The 13,582-nt window shown below is 49.7% G+C and overlaps 1 protein-coding gene across 2 annotated transcripts; it reads right to left on the reverse strand.

Moving 5' to 3' along the window:
* Positions 1–801: 801 nt before the first annotated feature.
* Positions 802–12,963, reverse strand: LOC115246414 (aldehyde dehydrogenase family 1 member A3). 2 transcript variants are annotated; one of them, XM_029832276.1, is made up of 15 exons: positions 12,790–12,963; positions 10,230–10,390; positions 10,054–10,158; positions 9,795–9,935; positions 8,376–8,426; positions 8,176–8,305; positions 7,214–7,275; positions 5,712–5,840; positions 5,512–5,625; positions 5,246–5,348; positions 2,938–3,122; positions 2,618–2,782; positions 1,705–1,862; positions 1,541–1,615; positions 802–1,448 (listed from the first exon to the last, which is right to left on the reverse strand). In XM_029832276.1, exons 2-15 carry the CDS (start codon positions 10,326–10,328, stop codon positions 1,379–1,381), a joined length of 1,587 nt encoding a protein of 528 aa, XP_029688136.1. In that variant the 5' UTR covers positions 10,329–10,390; positions 12,790–12,963; the 3' UTR covers positions 802–1,378. The 2 variants fall into 2 exon arrangements, with proteins under 2 accessions (XP_029688136.1, XP_029688137.1); XM_029832277.1 differs by lacking the exon at positions 8,376–8,426 and having other exon boundaries at positions 12,790–12,958.
* Between the last annotated feature and the right edge of the window lie 619 nt (positions 12,964–13,582).

Here is a 13,582-nt window from a genome sequence, read left to right on the forward strand (position 1 = left end):
ATTAGATGTTGTGTTCATTAGATGTTGTGTTCATGAGATGTGTCCATGAGATGTTGTGTTCATTAGATGTGTTCATGAGATGTGTCCATGAGATGTGTCCATTAGATGTTGTGTTCATTAGATGTTGTGTTTATTAGATGTTGTGTTTATTAGATGTTGTGTCCATTAGATGTTGTGTTTATTAGATGTTGTGTTCATTAGATGTTGTGTTTATTAGATGTTGTGTCCATTAGATGTTGTGTCCATTAGATGTTGTGTTCATTAGATGTTGTGTTTATTAGATGTTGTGTCCATTAGATGTTGTGTTTATTAGATGTTGTGTTCATTAGATGTGTTCATGAGATGTGTTCATGAGATGTGTTCATGAGATGTGTCCATGAGATGTTGTGTTCATGAGATGTTGTGTTCATGAGATGTGTCCATGAGATGTTGTGTCCATGAGATGTGTCCATGAGATGTTGTGTCCATGAGATGTGTCCATGAGATGTTGTGTTCATGAGATGTTGTGTCCATGAGATGTGTCCATGAGATGATGTGTCCATGAGATGTTGTGTCCATTAGATGTGTCCATGAGATGTTGTGTTCATGAGGTGTTGTGTCCATGAGATGTTGTGTCCATGAGATGTGTCCATGAGATGTTGTGTCCATGAGATGTGTCCATGAGATGTGTCCAGTGGGTCCACAGTGAAAGAAAACGTCTTTATTTGAACAGTCACCAAACTGACCCGATGAGACGGTTTCTATTCACATTTCGACTCTCATTTTTCAACTTTATGTTTTCATAAATCAGCAACAACAATTTCGTCCTTTACGAACTTTATTTGTAATATTTCGTCCACCACGAGTTATTCCAGCATTTTATTTAACTGCAAATCAAAGGCAATAAAAATGTTTGCTGGTTCTGAATGAAGAGCGTGAAGTCTTCCTGCTGTTCCTGGGGAGGTTCCTGACTCCTCAGAGTCCCATCAACACCCGATCAGAAGGTCCATCCGGAGACACGGAACCGTCTCACCACAGAACTTATTCATGAAGAGCTCCGTCCTTAAAAAGCTCCTTTGAAAGGATTTAGAATAATATTGTACAAACTTGAAATTTGGTCCCAACACGAGAGGAACACGTGTTTATTCAGATGTTTCAGTCAGAATATTCTTGCTTTACGTGGTTTGGAAGGAGGTTCCAAATGATCATTTAACATCTGCTGATCTGATGATTATAGTCCCCATAAATAAACACTTAACTAAAGTCTTCAAACAACACCAACCCCCCACCAAACGCTTCGTCTTGAACCCGACACCAAAGAGCAAACTAAGGACAAAGAGAAGGTGGTGGACGTAGGACCGTAGATGGCCTGATGGGACTGGAACGTCTCCAGATCTTCTCACACCGCCTCCTTCAGCTTGAGGGTGACGGCCTTCACCTCGGTGTACTCGGCCAGAGCATATTCTCCCCTGGGGGGGGCAGACATGACAGCACAGTAGAGGCAGGTCAGACACGTAGAGGAGCAGCTCAGGACCTAGCACACTCACAGAAGGTCTCTTACAGCTCTCGGCCAATGCCCGACATCTTGTACCCACCAAAGGGGGTCTGGGCATGCAGGGAGTTATAGCAGTTTATCCTGGACACACAGAGAAGAGAGAGAAGATTGGTTCTTTTGGGGATTCCCCCGACTTTTTGAAGCCTGAAACGAAAAAGGAAGAACTTTACCAGACAGTTCCTGTCTCCAGGGCTGCAGACACAGATAAAGCTCTGTCCATGCTCGAGGTGAAGATGGCCGACACCAGCCCGTAGCGGGAGCTGTTTGCTCTCCGGATGGCCTCTTCCTGGCTCTGGAAGCTGAATATACACTGGACAGGACCAAAGATCTGAGGGGACCATGAAGATGGTTCTGAGAGGGCCAGCAGCCGACAGACAAGCAAAACACATCCTCATATAAATCTGTATGTGTGTGTGTGTGTGTGTGTGTGTGTGCAGGTGTGTGTGTGTGTGTGTGTGTGCAGGTGTGCTCTTGCATCCTACCTGAGCTGCAAATGTGTATCAAATCTGTTTTAGCTGCTGATGATCAGAATTTGCTTCTGTGTGTAAAATCAACTAACATGCAGATAGTTTGAACAAACCACACAAGTTCCGGCTTAGAGGCTCTTGTGAGACACTGATCTCACAAGACACTGAACAGAAACAAACCAGGAAGTGACTTCATATCTGTGAGGTGAGCCAGCAGATCATTTTCAGATCCTTTTTGAGCTTTCCTCATAGGTGGAAGTCCAGGACCTAAACCCTATGAAGTTTCAGCCACCTGCGTAATAAGGGGCGGAGCAACCAACAACCAGGTGACTGAAGCTCCAAAGGTGCTACTGGCGTCTGGAGCTCCCCAACAGTCAGCTAGAACACATGAAGCCTCTTGGATGAGAGGTGAAACGTCTTTATGAAACCCAAACGGTCCAGTTGCTACGATCCTGCTACCAGAATCTCTGACTCCTCTTTAAAGGACATTTTATTGTTGCAGATCATCTGTGGACCATCATCTTCCCTCTTCCTTCTGTGGTGTCATTACCCCTCGGATCCACAAGGGGTCAGGCTTGCTTTAACAAGCCCCGCCTCCCTCAGTGGTGGCTTTTACCTCCTCTTTGGCGATGCGCATGTGATCCTTGACCCCAGAGAAGATGGTGGGCTGAATGAAGAGGCTCTTGTTGCTCACAGGCGTGCCCCCATACTCCAGCCTGGCTCCCTCCTTCTTGCCGCTCTCTATGAGATCCATAATCTTGTCAAACTGCTGTTGGTCAATCTAAAGGGTCACAGAGAGTAATAACAGAGGGGAGTGGGATTATAAAAATGCTGGGACTGCATAAACAAATATAGACGTTTATGTCATATATGGAAAAGACATAAATGCTGACGTCAGGGTCCAGGTCTCATCTACTGTCCGACTAATGTTCCTACCTGGGGTCCATGTGACGTCAGCGGATCCAGCGGATCTCCTACGACTATTTTCTTGGCATTTTCTATGCTGAGACGCACGAACTGGTCATGGATGCTTTCCTCCACAAAGACACGCGAGGCAGCCGTGCAGCACTGTCCCTGGTTATAGAAGGCTCCTGTCTGGGTGTCCTCCACGGCCAGCTGCACTGTGGACACACATCTGGTTACCGCTAATGCCCGTTAATGATCTGATGAAGGTGCGGAAGACTCGGGTTCAGGCAGTGGCTCGGCCAGCCTGGGTCCTTGTGCAAGGCCAGCAAGATGGATGTTACTGGGCCAACATGGTGGACTGAGGAGAAGTGGCTCAGATTGTGGAACTGATAAAGTATTTCTGTTAGACCAGCAAAAAGCCGTACGAGAAGAGGATGTGGGACCAACGAAAGTAAACACGGCGCCACGGCGACCATATGACTGTGTTCTCTGTGCTGCAGCGCCACCATGAAGAAGAGAATGGGGGCTGCAGGAAAGAAACATGTCACAACCCTGGTTCCACCAGGCCACAAGAACTAGAGAACTAGCTACAGCTGTGGAGAAAACATCAGATGGAGGATTGGATGGATGGATGGATGGATGGATGGATGGATGGATGATGGATGGATGGATGGATGGATGATAGATGGGGAGAAAGATGGATGGACAGACAGATGGACAGATGGACAGACAGATCGACAGATGGATGGACAGACAGATGCATGGACAGATGGACAGACAGATGGACGGATGGATGGACGGATGGATGGATGGACAGACAGATGGACAGATGGATGGATGGACAGACAGATGGACGGATGGATGGACAGATGGACAGACAGATGGACAGACGGATGACGGATGGATGGACAGACAGATGGACAGACGGATGACGGATGGATGGACAGACGGATGGACAGACAGATGGACAGACGGATGGACAGATGGATGGACAGACAGATGGATGGACAGACAGATGGATGGACAGATGGACAGACAGATGGATGGACAGACAGATGGACAGACGGATGGACAGACAGATGGACAGACAGATGGACAGACGGATGACGGATGGATGGACAGACGGATGGACAGACGGATGGATGGACAGACAGATGGACAGATGGATGGACAGACAGATGGATGGACAGATGGACAGACAGATGGATGGACAGACGGATGGACAGACAGATGGACAGACAGATGGACAGACGGATGGACAGATGGATGGACAGACAGATGGATGGATGGATGGACAGACAGATGGACAGACAGATGGACAGACAGATGGACAGACGGATGGATGGACAGACGGATGGACAGACAGATGGACAGACGGATGGACAGATGGATGGACAGACAGATGGACAGACAGGTGGACGGACAGATGGGTGGATGGATGGATGGACAGACAGATGGGTGGATGGATGGATGGACAGACAGATGGATGGATGGACAGACAGATGGATGGATGGACAGACAGATGGGTGGATGGATGGATGGACAGACAGATGGATGGATGGACAGACAGATGGACAGATGGATGGATGGACAGACGGATGGACAGACAGATGGACAGACAGATGGACAGACAGATGGACAGACGGATGGATGGATGGATGGACAGACAGATGGACAGACAGATGGACAGACAGATGGACAGACGGATGACGGATGGATGGACAGACGGATGGACAGACAGATGGACAGACGGATGGACAGATGGATGGACAGACAGATGGATGGATGGATGGACAGACAGATGTACAGACAGATGGACAGACAGGTGGACGGACAGATGGGTGGATGGATGGATGGACAGACAGATGGGTGGATGGATGGATGGACAGACAGATGGATGGATGGACAGACAGATGGGTGGATGGATGGACAGACAGATGGGTGGATGGATGGATGGATGGACAGACAGATGGATGGATGGACAGACAGATGGACAGATGGATGGATGGACAGACGGATGGACAGACAGATCGACCGATGGATGGATGGACAGACAGATGGACAGATGGATGGATGGACAGACAGATGGACAGATGGACAGACAGATGGACAGACAGGTGGACGGATGGATGAGACCCACAGGTCCACAATGCTCGGCCCTGATCCTGAAGAAGGAGCTGCTCCAGAAGGGTCTCCAGGCCGTGGGAGGGGCCCCCTGCTCAACGTTGATCAGCCATTGGGATGTTAGGGTTCAGGGTCGGGGACCAGAACCACCCTAACATCGTCGGGGACCAGAACCACACGGACCTCTGAGCCAGCGTGGGGAAGGTGAACTTACAGTCGCAGTCAGCAAACACGATGCAGGGGTTCTTCCCTCCCAGCTCCAAGGTCACTCTCTTCAAGTTGCTTTTGGCTGCTGCTGTTTGGATCAGCTGACCCGTCTGAATCACAGAGACACCTCTGTCACCACCATGAGAGACACCTCTGTCACCACCATGAGAGACACCTCTACAACACCTCTGCTTCTGGTGATGCCAATGCCAATAAAAGTCTTTATCTTTTAGTATTATCTTGAGAGCAGGAAAGTGCGGCCAGCTAACCCACCTCAGTAGAACCTGTGAAGGCCACCTTGTCGATGTCCATGTGGTTGGCGATAGCTGCTCCGGCGGTGGGACCAAACCCTGGAACGATGTTCACCACCCCAGCAGGGAACCCAGCCTGTGGTACAGACAGCAGCTGAGTGCAGGGACTAACCTGTATACCCCACCTCTCGGGTCCCCTTGGGTCCCAGCCCATTGTCCAACCTCTTTGATGAGTGATCCCATGTGGAGGGCTGTCAGGGGGGTCTGTTCGGCTGGTTTGACCACCACCGTGTTTCCACAGCTCAGGGCTGGTGCGATCTTCCACATGAACATCAGCAAAGGAAAGTTCCACTGGCACAGACAAAAGAACACGTTTGTTTTAATTGCTGCTTTTTGAGCTCCAGAATTAAAATCACCAGAACTCTTCAGTCAGCGAGAGGCCCGAGGAGAAGAGCATGAGGCTGTTGTGGACTACATTTACCAACACCTCGTGTTATCTCGTGAGCTTCCTTGTTCTTTCACAATTTCCTGTGGCCATCCTGGAATGTGTGGTGATCTACACATACAGTATATATGAGGGTCCACCTGACTACCCTCGTTGCTCAGAAGATTCAATCCAATCCAACTTTATTTGCACAGCATCTATTACAATCTACACTCTTTCAATCAATCAGCTTTTCAGCATCATGGTGGGTCAGCAGCTTCCTGATCTTTGAGATGTTCCTCAGGTGAAAAAAGGCACTTCTAGAGACTATTTTAATGTGTGAGTTGAAGGAGAGATTCTGGTCAAAAGTTACTCCTGGATTCCTCACAGAGAGACTAGATGCTAAGGAGATACCATCTAGAGTGATCATGTGATCTAATCTATCCCTGAGAGGTTCAGGACCTCCAGATAATCTGGGTAAAGGAGGAGGAGGGCAGTAGGAAAGGAAGAGACACACATTTGTATTATCTATGGTGGCCCCTGGCACATGTCGTCACCCTCCCATCTGCCCCAGGTAATGAGATGTCCTCTGAAGGGTTCTGAGCTGGTGAAGTAGCGGCCCTGTCTCATATTTGTTGTTTGAGCATCATGGACACTCATGTTATTAAGGGATCTGAGAGTTAAAAAAAAGCCCATTTTCCTCTCAGGCGGACTCGTGCTGCATTTAAAGAGCTGCAGTAGAAACATGCCGTTGCTGCAGGCTGTCAAAACTACACGTCGGTTTCTGATCGGCTGCTCCACTAAAACCTAAAACTGCTTTGTAGAAATGTATTTAGAGTCTTGTGTGTCCTCCTGAAAGCCAAAAAGGGCTCAGCAAAGAGGAGGTGTTGTTTACGGAGAGCAAAGATTAAGCTAAGGTTTCAAGGGTGTTCAGCGGGCTCTGGTTTCAGCTCCACATCCAGTGTTTGGAACTACCAACACTTGGATCCACAGCACCATCACAGCTCTGCTGCTGGCTGAATCCATCTTTTGTGGCCGTATGATGTCATCAGCAAAGCTGATGTTCTGTAAGAACTACAACACTCTGTCAAATAACCCGGGCAGGTCTGAGAAGATTCTCAGCAGGATCTGTCCTCCAGTCCAGCCTCCCAGTAAGAGCTGGGGTGTCCCTGCAGGGCTGACACCACATGCAGGGCAGAGCTTCCTCTGAACGGGGATCTCGTTAAAGAACCTTTATCTCGTGTAACATGTGACAGGTCAGACAGGCAGTAATGAGCGGTTGTTCCTGGGGATAACCTACTGGAATGATGGCTCCACACACACCGACGGGCTCATGCTTGGTTATACTCATGAAGCTTTCATCTGGAAAGAAAAAAGTTGGCATTTGTTAAACGGCTGCAACAGATGATGCGTTTGTTAGATTCGGGGTCTCTTGTGTTCCCCTTCCATGCCAGCGCCATGATTGTCATGATTCCACCTCTGGATGGTTGTGCTGAGCTGTGGTTGAGGGTCTGGGCCGGCTCCCTGCTCCACACCCTGACCTTCTCTGGTTTCCCGCCCTGGCAGACTCGCTTGGAGCTGAAGGTAGAGGGGACGTTGGGGGAGTTTTCGTATCAGAGGAACGTCCTGGGCCAAAGTGCCACTGAAGACTCCATCTCTCAACAGGTTTTAATCACAATAATCCATAATCAGAATTCATTATCGGTGTGATAGAGACTTTCAACTCACTTGTGACAAAGGACATCCCATAAAAAACCCAGTTCCTTATTAACGATGTTCAGCGTGTACGAGAACCTAGTTTCATACAAAAACCAAAAGTCATGGAATAACGCTCCAAATGTGTCTAAGCCTGGTTGTTTGAACTCTGGTTGCCATGGAAATAAGACGAGAGAGAAATCTCTCCTGTCTCCTGTGGGATGGTGTTATCTCTCCTCCAGATGAGCGGGAGACCACTTCAGAGTGGGAGAAAGGATTAAGAGGCGAGCCGGTGTGACGAGGCCAGTGGTTAATCCTCCCACGGTTCCAGCCCAGCGGTTCCTATCTAAGCCCTGTTCCTCCCCCTGTCATCCTCACTACATCTCATCTCTATTGGCATCTAATCGAGAGGAAAAGGCAAAGGTGTTTTGTCTAGCGGCTGTCCCGCAGGGACACAAGAGCCACCCGTGGGCTCTGGCGAGCAGGGGGGCGGACTCCCATCAGAGCCACCACACCAGTCTGTGACGACCAGAACCTTCTGGGCCTGCTGAGGCTGGGAACACTCACCCACTCGCAGGCTCTTGCCGTGGATCTTGTCGCTCCAGCCAGCGTAGTACCTCAGGGTTTTGATGCTGCCGTCCAGGTCGATGAAGAGGGACTGCAGGAAGGGCTTCCCCGTGTCCAGCGTCTCCACCGTCTGTGACGACAGCAGCACTGGCCTCACAATCAAACTCTCCTGGGCTCCGGGAAGCAAAACCACAATCTACCATTTTGTTGGGACACTGCGGGACATTTGTCCACGTTGTCGTCTTCATATCCTGGAGGTCAAAGTTCATCAACTCAACAAGCTCGTGTTTAAGTAACTCCTATATGATTTTTATAAATATATTTACAAAATAAACTTTGTAGTTTGTAGCTGAAATGTCCCATTTAGGCCTAAAAAACTTGCATTTAAATCCAGACACTTTGATCCATCTGTCCATTTTCACTTTGATCTCAATGTGAATGGAAACTAACAGCAGCGGCTCTTATGTCCCTGAACACTTTAATCTGCTTCTGATTTCCACACTCTGCTCGTTAAATGTGTGTAATTAGCGCTCACATGCAGTCTGTTATTACTTCAGTGGCGTGTTGGAGCTGAGTGGTTCGTGCACGTCGAGGACGAAACCAGAGGAAATGCTGAGGGAGGATCAAAGAGCGTCCTGGTGGAATATTGCCCAGCTAATGGATCAATAAACACGACTGCACTAGATACAGGCCCAAAGAAAGACCCCTAAAAGTTCCCTTCTGTTCCCTCAAAGATGTGTTTGCTGTCCCTGCTGCTGGTCTCTCTGAATCATCGCTGTAGTTTTAGTTTGTTTCAGAGCAGGAAGTTTATTCTACATTTATTTAGTCTTGGAAATGCATCAATCAATGAGGCCACTGCTGCTAATGATAGAATCTCAAAGAAATTCACTTAATTAATAACAATTAATTGAGATCTGGACTAAAAATAAATGGCAGAATAAATATTAGCTTTGTTTTTTCCTATATAAAGTTCTATAAAACAGCCTGAAAGTGCTGTGCTGAAAGTGAGTAGCTGGTTGGGTGGTTGGGTAGTTGGTTGGGTGGTTGGGTAGTTGGTTGGGTAGTTGGTCGGGTAGTTGGTTGGGTAGGTGGTTGGGTAGTTGGTTGGGTAGGTGGTTGGGTAGGTGGTTGGGTAGTTGGTTGGGTAGGTGGTTGGGTAGGTGGTTGGGTAGTTGGTTGGGTAGGTGGTTGGGTAGGTGGTTGGGTAGGTGGTTGGGTAGGTGGTTGGGTAGTTGGTTGGGTAGGTGGTTGGGTAGGTGGTTGGGTAGGTGGTTGGGTAGATGTTGGGTAGGTGGCTGGGTAGGTGGTTGGGTAGGTGGTTGGGTAGGTGGTTGGGTAGGTGGTTGGGTAGTTGGTTGGGTAGGTGGTTGGGTAGGTGGTTGGGTAGTTGGTTGGGTAGGTGGTTGGGTAGGTGGTTGGGTAGGTGGTTGGGTAGGTGGCTGGGTAGGTGGTTGGGTAGGTGGTTGGGTAGGTGGTGGGTAGGTGGTTGGGTAGTTGGTTGGGTAGGTGGTTGGGTAGGTGGTTGGGTAGTTGGTTGGGTGGTTGGGTAGGTGGTTGGGTAGGTGGTTGGGTAGGTGGTTGGGTAGTTTGTCTGTAGTTTGTGTGTGAGAGAGACTCACCGCCAGCAGGAGCCGATCTCTCTCCACCAGGTCGGCCAGCCTGTGCAGCAGTTTTCCCCGACTGCAGGCGTCCATCCTCTGCCAGGCGGAACCTCTCCGACCGGCCGCCTTTGCTGCTGCCACTGCTTTGTCCACGTCCTCCTGCGAGGAGACGCATCAGGTTGTACCAACAGCAAAGTGAAGAAAAGGCAGCAGCTTCCACAGACTGTGGCCGATGAGCTGATGAGTAAAACCAAGACGCTCGTTAAAGCCTTCTGACCTCGTCCGCTTCCTCCACCTCACAGAGTTTGCAACCTGTTGCTGGGTTGAAAGTTGCAAAAGTCCTCCCCCTGCTGGACTGGACCCATTTATTGTCAATGAAGATCTGTGGAAGTGGAGGAGTTTAGTGGCAGAGGTGTGGAGGCGCCTGCAGCAGGTGACCTGGCGGCCGTTTACCTTGGTGAATCTGATATCCTGGATGTGGACGGGCTGAGGAGGACCAGGAGCCGGGGTCTCCTCGCTCCTTCCATTCTCTTTTGTTCCATTCTGCTCCATTTTTGGGAGGCAGGTACAGTCCGGGCTCTGTCTTCCTGCTCGTCTACTCCGTCTTCTCTTCCCTGGTCGTTTATAACAATGTGGATTCAGCCCCTCCTCACTCAGAAGGTTAAACTCCACCCCGACAACAAAGCCTTTATCTGAGCTTCCTCCCTGCTTTAAACACTTCCCAGCAGTTGGGAAGCCTGAAATCAAATCCTTCCAGAGGAGGAGGCTGCCCGTCCCAGCCCGATCAAAGCACCGCCAGATGAGCAGCCGTGTTCATAAAGCAGCGACACATGCAGGCGTGTAGCCACCATAAAACACCTTTACAAGGTTTACGATTACTCCCTTTACAAGATAAACAACACGGCCTCTTCCAACACCTCTCAGAACCACTCACGACGTAGAGAACCACTGGAAAACAAGCATCTGCACACACACACACACACACACACACACACGTGCACGTCATCGTGACATATAGGGAATTTCCATAGACAAATCCAACCACTACCTTCATTTTTTTGTCTGATTCTTTCTCCAACCACATGGATGGATTATTATTACTAGTACTAGTATAATATTGTGATATTGGGTTTCTGGGACAGAACCGACAGCCCAGTGAGCCCAGTGAGCCCAGTGAGGAAGCCGTCAGACTTATGGACTGTCCAAGCCTTTAAACGGGGTCTTGTCTTGTGCTGCTGCGTGTCCCCCAGCTCTGCCAGTAATGAGACTGGGACCATTGTTGCCACGGCTACACCGGAGCTTTCATCTGCTTCCATCGGACCATTTGGGCCGACGGCCGGCGCTGCAGCCACTGTGCTAAGGTGTTAGGAGCTGCCTTGTTGGTTTTTGCACCTGGGTCTGGTGAGGCTGAACGGAGCTGAACACATGCAAACAAGTGCTATTGTTCCGGGGACAAAGCTGCTCGCTCGCTCCAGACGTGCACTCACACACAGAAAGCTTCTGTTTCCCCTTCATTGCTTCTTGTCACTCTTTATGTCAAAGTTTAATTCGGACAATGAGCTTTCACAGACTCATTTCTCACTTCAGCAACTTTCTAACACTTCATAATGAGACGGAGGGAAATTCAAAGGGACGGACTAAAGAGAGAGAGAGTGGGCCGCCAGTGTGGGTTCTTCTATCAGCGTGAGGACCAGTTTAAACTCAGAAGGGTTTGGGACGGAAGGCTCCTCAGTCTAGAGGGACCAGAGGAACCAGCCGGTTCTGCTGCACGTGGCGGCCCAGTTCAGGTCCCCACCATGTCAGATAGTCAGAGTCAAGGGCTGAGGTGGCGTCCACAGGCCTCCAGGCTGTAAAGGCTTGGTGTTCAGGTTATGGGGGTACCTGAGGGTATAGGCTGGTCCTCACAATGTGTGTGTGTGTGCGTGCGTGCGTATGTGTGTGTGCGTGTGTGTGTGTGTACGTGTGTGTGTGTCAGGCTGGGTGGGGACTTTGTCAGGATAAATTAGGAGGATGAGCTGAAAGGAATGCTCATCATCAGCCTGTAGAGCTGGAGGATCAAAGCTGTATATAGACTACCTGTCTGTCTGACTGTCTGTCTGTCTGTCTGACTGACTGACTGTCTGTCTGACTGACTGTCTGTCTGACTGACTGTCTGTCTGACTGTCTGTCTGACTGACTGTCTGTCTGACTGACTGTCTGTCTGACTGACTGTCTGTCTGTCTGTCTGTCTGACTGTCTGACTGACTGTCTGTCTGTCTGACTGACTGTCTGTCTAACTGACTGACCGTCTGTCTGACTGACTATCTGTCTAACTGACTGACCGTCTGTCTGACTGTCTGTCTGACTGACCGTCTGTCTGACTGTCTGTCTGTCTGTCTGACTGACTGTCTGTCTGACCGTCTGTCTGTCTAACTGACTGTCTGTCTGACTGACTGTCTGTCTGACCGTCTGTCTGTCTAACTGACTGTCTGTCTGACTGTCTGTCTAACTGACTGACTGTCTGTCTGACTGACCGTCTGTCTGACTGTCTGTCTGTCTGACTGTCTAACTGACTGTCTGTCTAACTGACTGACCGTCTGTCTGACTGTCTAACTGACTGACCGTCTGTCTGACTGTCTAACTGTCTGACCGTCTGTCTGTCTAACTGTCTGTCTAACTGACTGTCTGTCTAACTGACTGTCTGACCGTCTGTCTGTCTAACTGACTGTCTGTCTGACTGACTGTCTGTCTAACTGACTGACTGTCTGTCTGTCTGACCGTCTGTCTGTCTAACTGACTGTCTGTCTGACTGTCTGTCTGTCTAACTGACTGACCGTCTGTCTGACTGACTGTCTGACTGTCTAACTGACTGACTGTCTGTCTGACTGACTGTCTGTCTTACCCTCTATCCATCCATCATCCATCCATCCTCCATACACCCATCATCCATCCATCCATCATCCACCCACCCATCATCCATCCATCCACCCATCATCCATCCATCCACCCATCCATCATCCATCCATCCACCCACCTCATCGCAGCTGTTCTCTGACACTGATGATCAGGAACCATCAGTATCTGTATCACCATCTTCTGGGTCACTTTAGTCGATAACAGGAGGAAACCTGCTGGAGGACACTAGAAATGTAGTAACGGCACCACCTGGTTCTGGTTCTGATTGTTTGGGTCAGCAAACACAGTTTAAGCTCCGTCTGACATCACAATCCTACACAGGAGAAAAGTTGCTCAACCACAAAATATTTGAAAATATCATTTTCATCTTTTCTCTGGTGTTTTTTTCCAACTGTGGCTTTTATTTACAGTATTTCTGTGTCGTCGATCAAGTCGATCATTAAATCCTTTCCTAGTTTGTGTGGGTGGATTTTGCTGGGCTGGACAGCACTGATCGATGTCTCGGCTTTCTTTCTGGCCCGGGTTCCAACACGGCATCAACATCCACTCAGCACTGGGAGCTGTGGGGCCCAGCTCCACTCAGCACTGGGAGCTGTGGGGCTCAGCTCCACTCAGCACTGGGAGCTGTGGGGCTCAGCTCCACTCAGTACTGGGAGCTGTGGGGCTCAGCACTGGGAGCTGTGGGGCTCAGCTCCACTCAGTACTGGGAGCTGTGGGGCTCAGCTCCACTCAGCACTGGGAGCTGTGGGGCTCAGCACTGGGAGCTGTGGGGCTCAGCTCCACTCAGCACTGGGAGCTGTGGGGCTCAGCACTGGGAGCTGTGGGGCTCAGCTCCACTCAGCACTGGGAGCTGTGGGGCTCAGCTCCACTCAGCACTGGGAGCTGTGGGGCTCAGCTCCACTCAGCACTGG

The sequence above is a fragment of the Takifugu rubripes genome, unplaced genomic scaffold (genome assembly GCF_901000725.2).
Source record: "Takifugu rubripes unplaced genomic scaffold, fTakRub1.2, whole genome shotgun sequence".
Classification (NCBI taxonomy): Eukaryota; Metazoa; Chordata; class Actinopteri; order Tetraodontiformes; family Tetraodontidae; genus Takifugu; species Takifugu rubripes.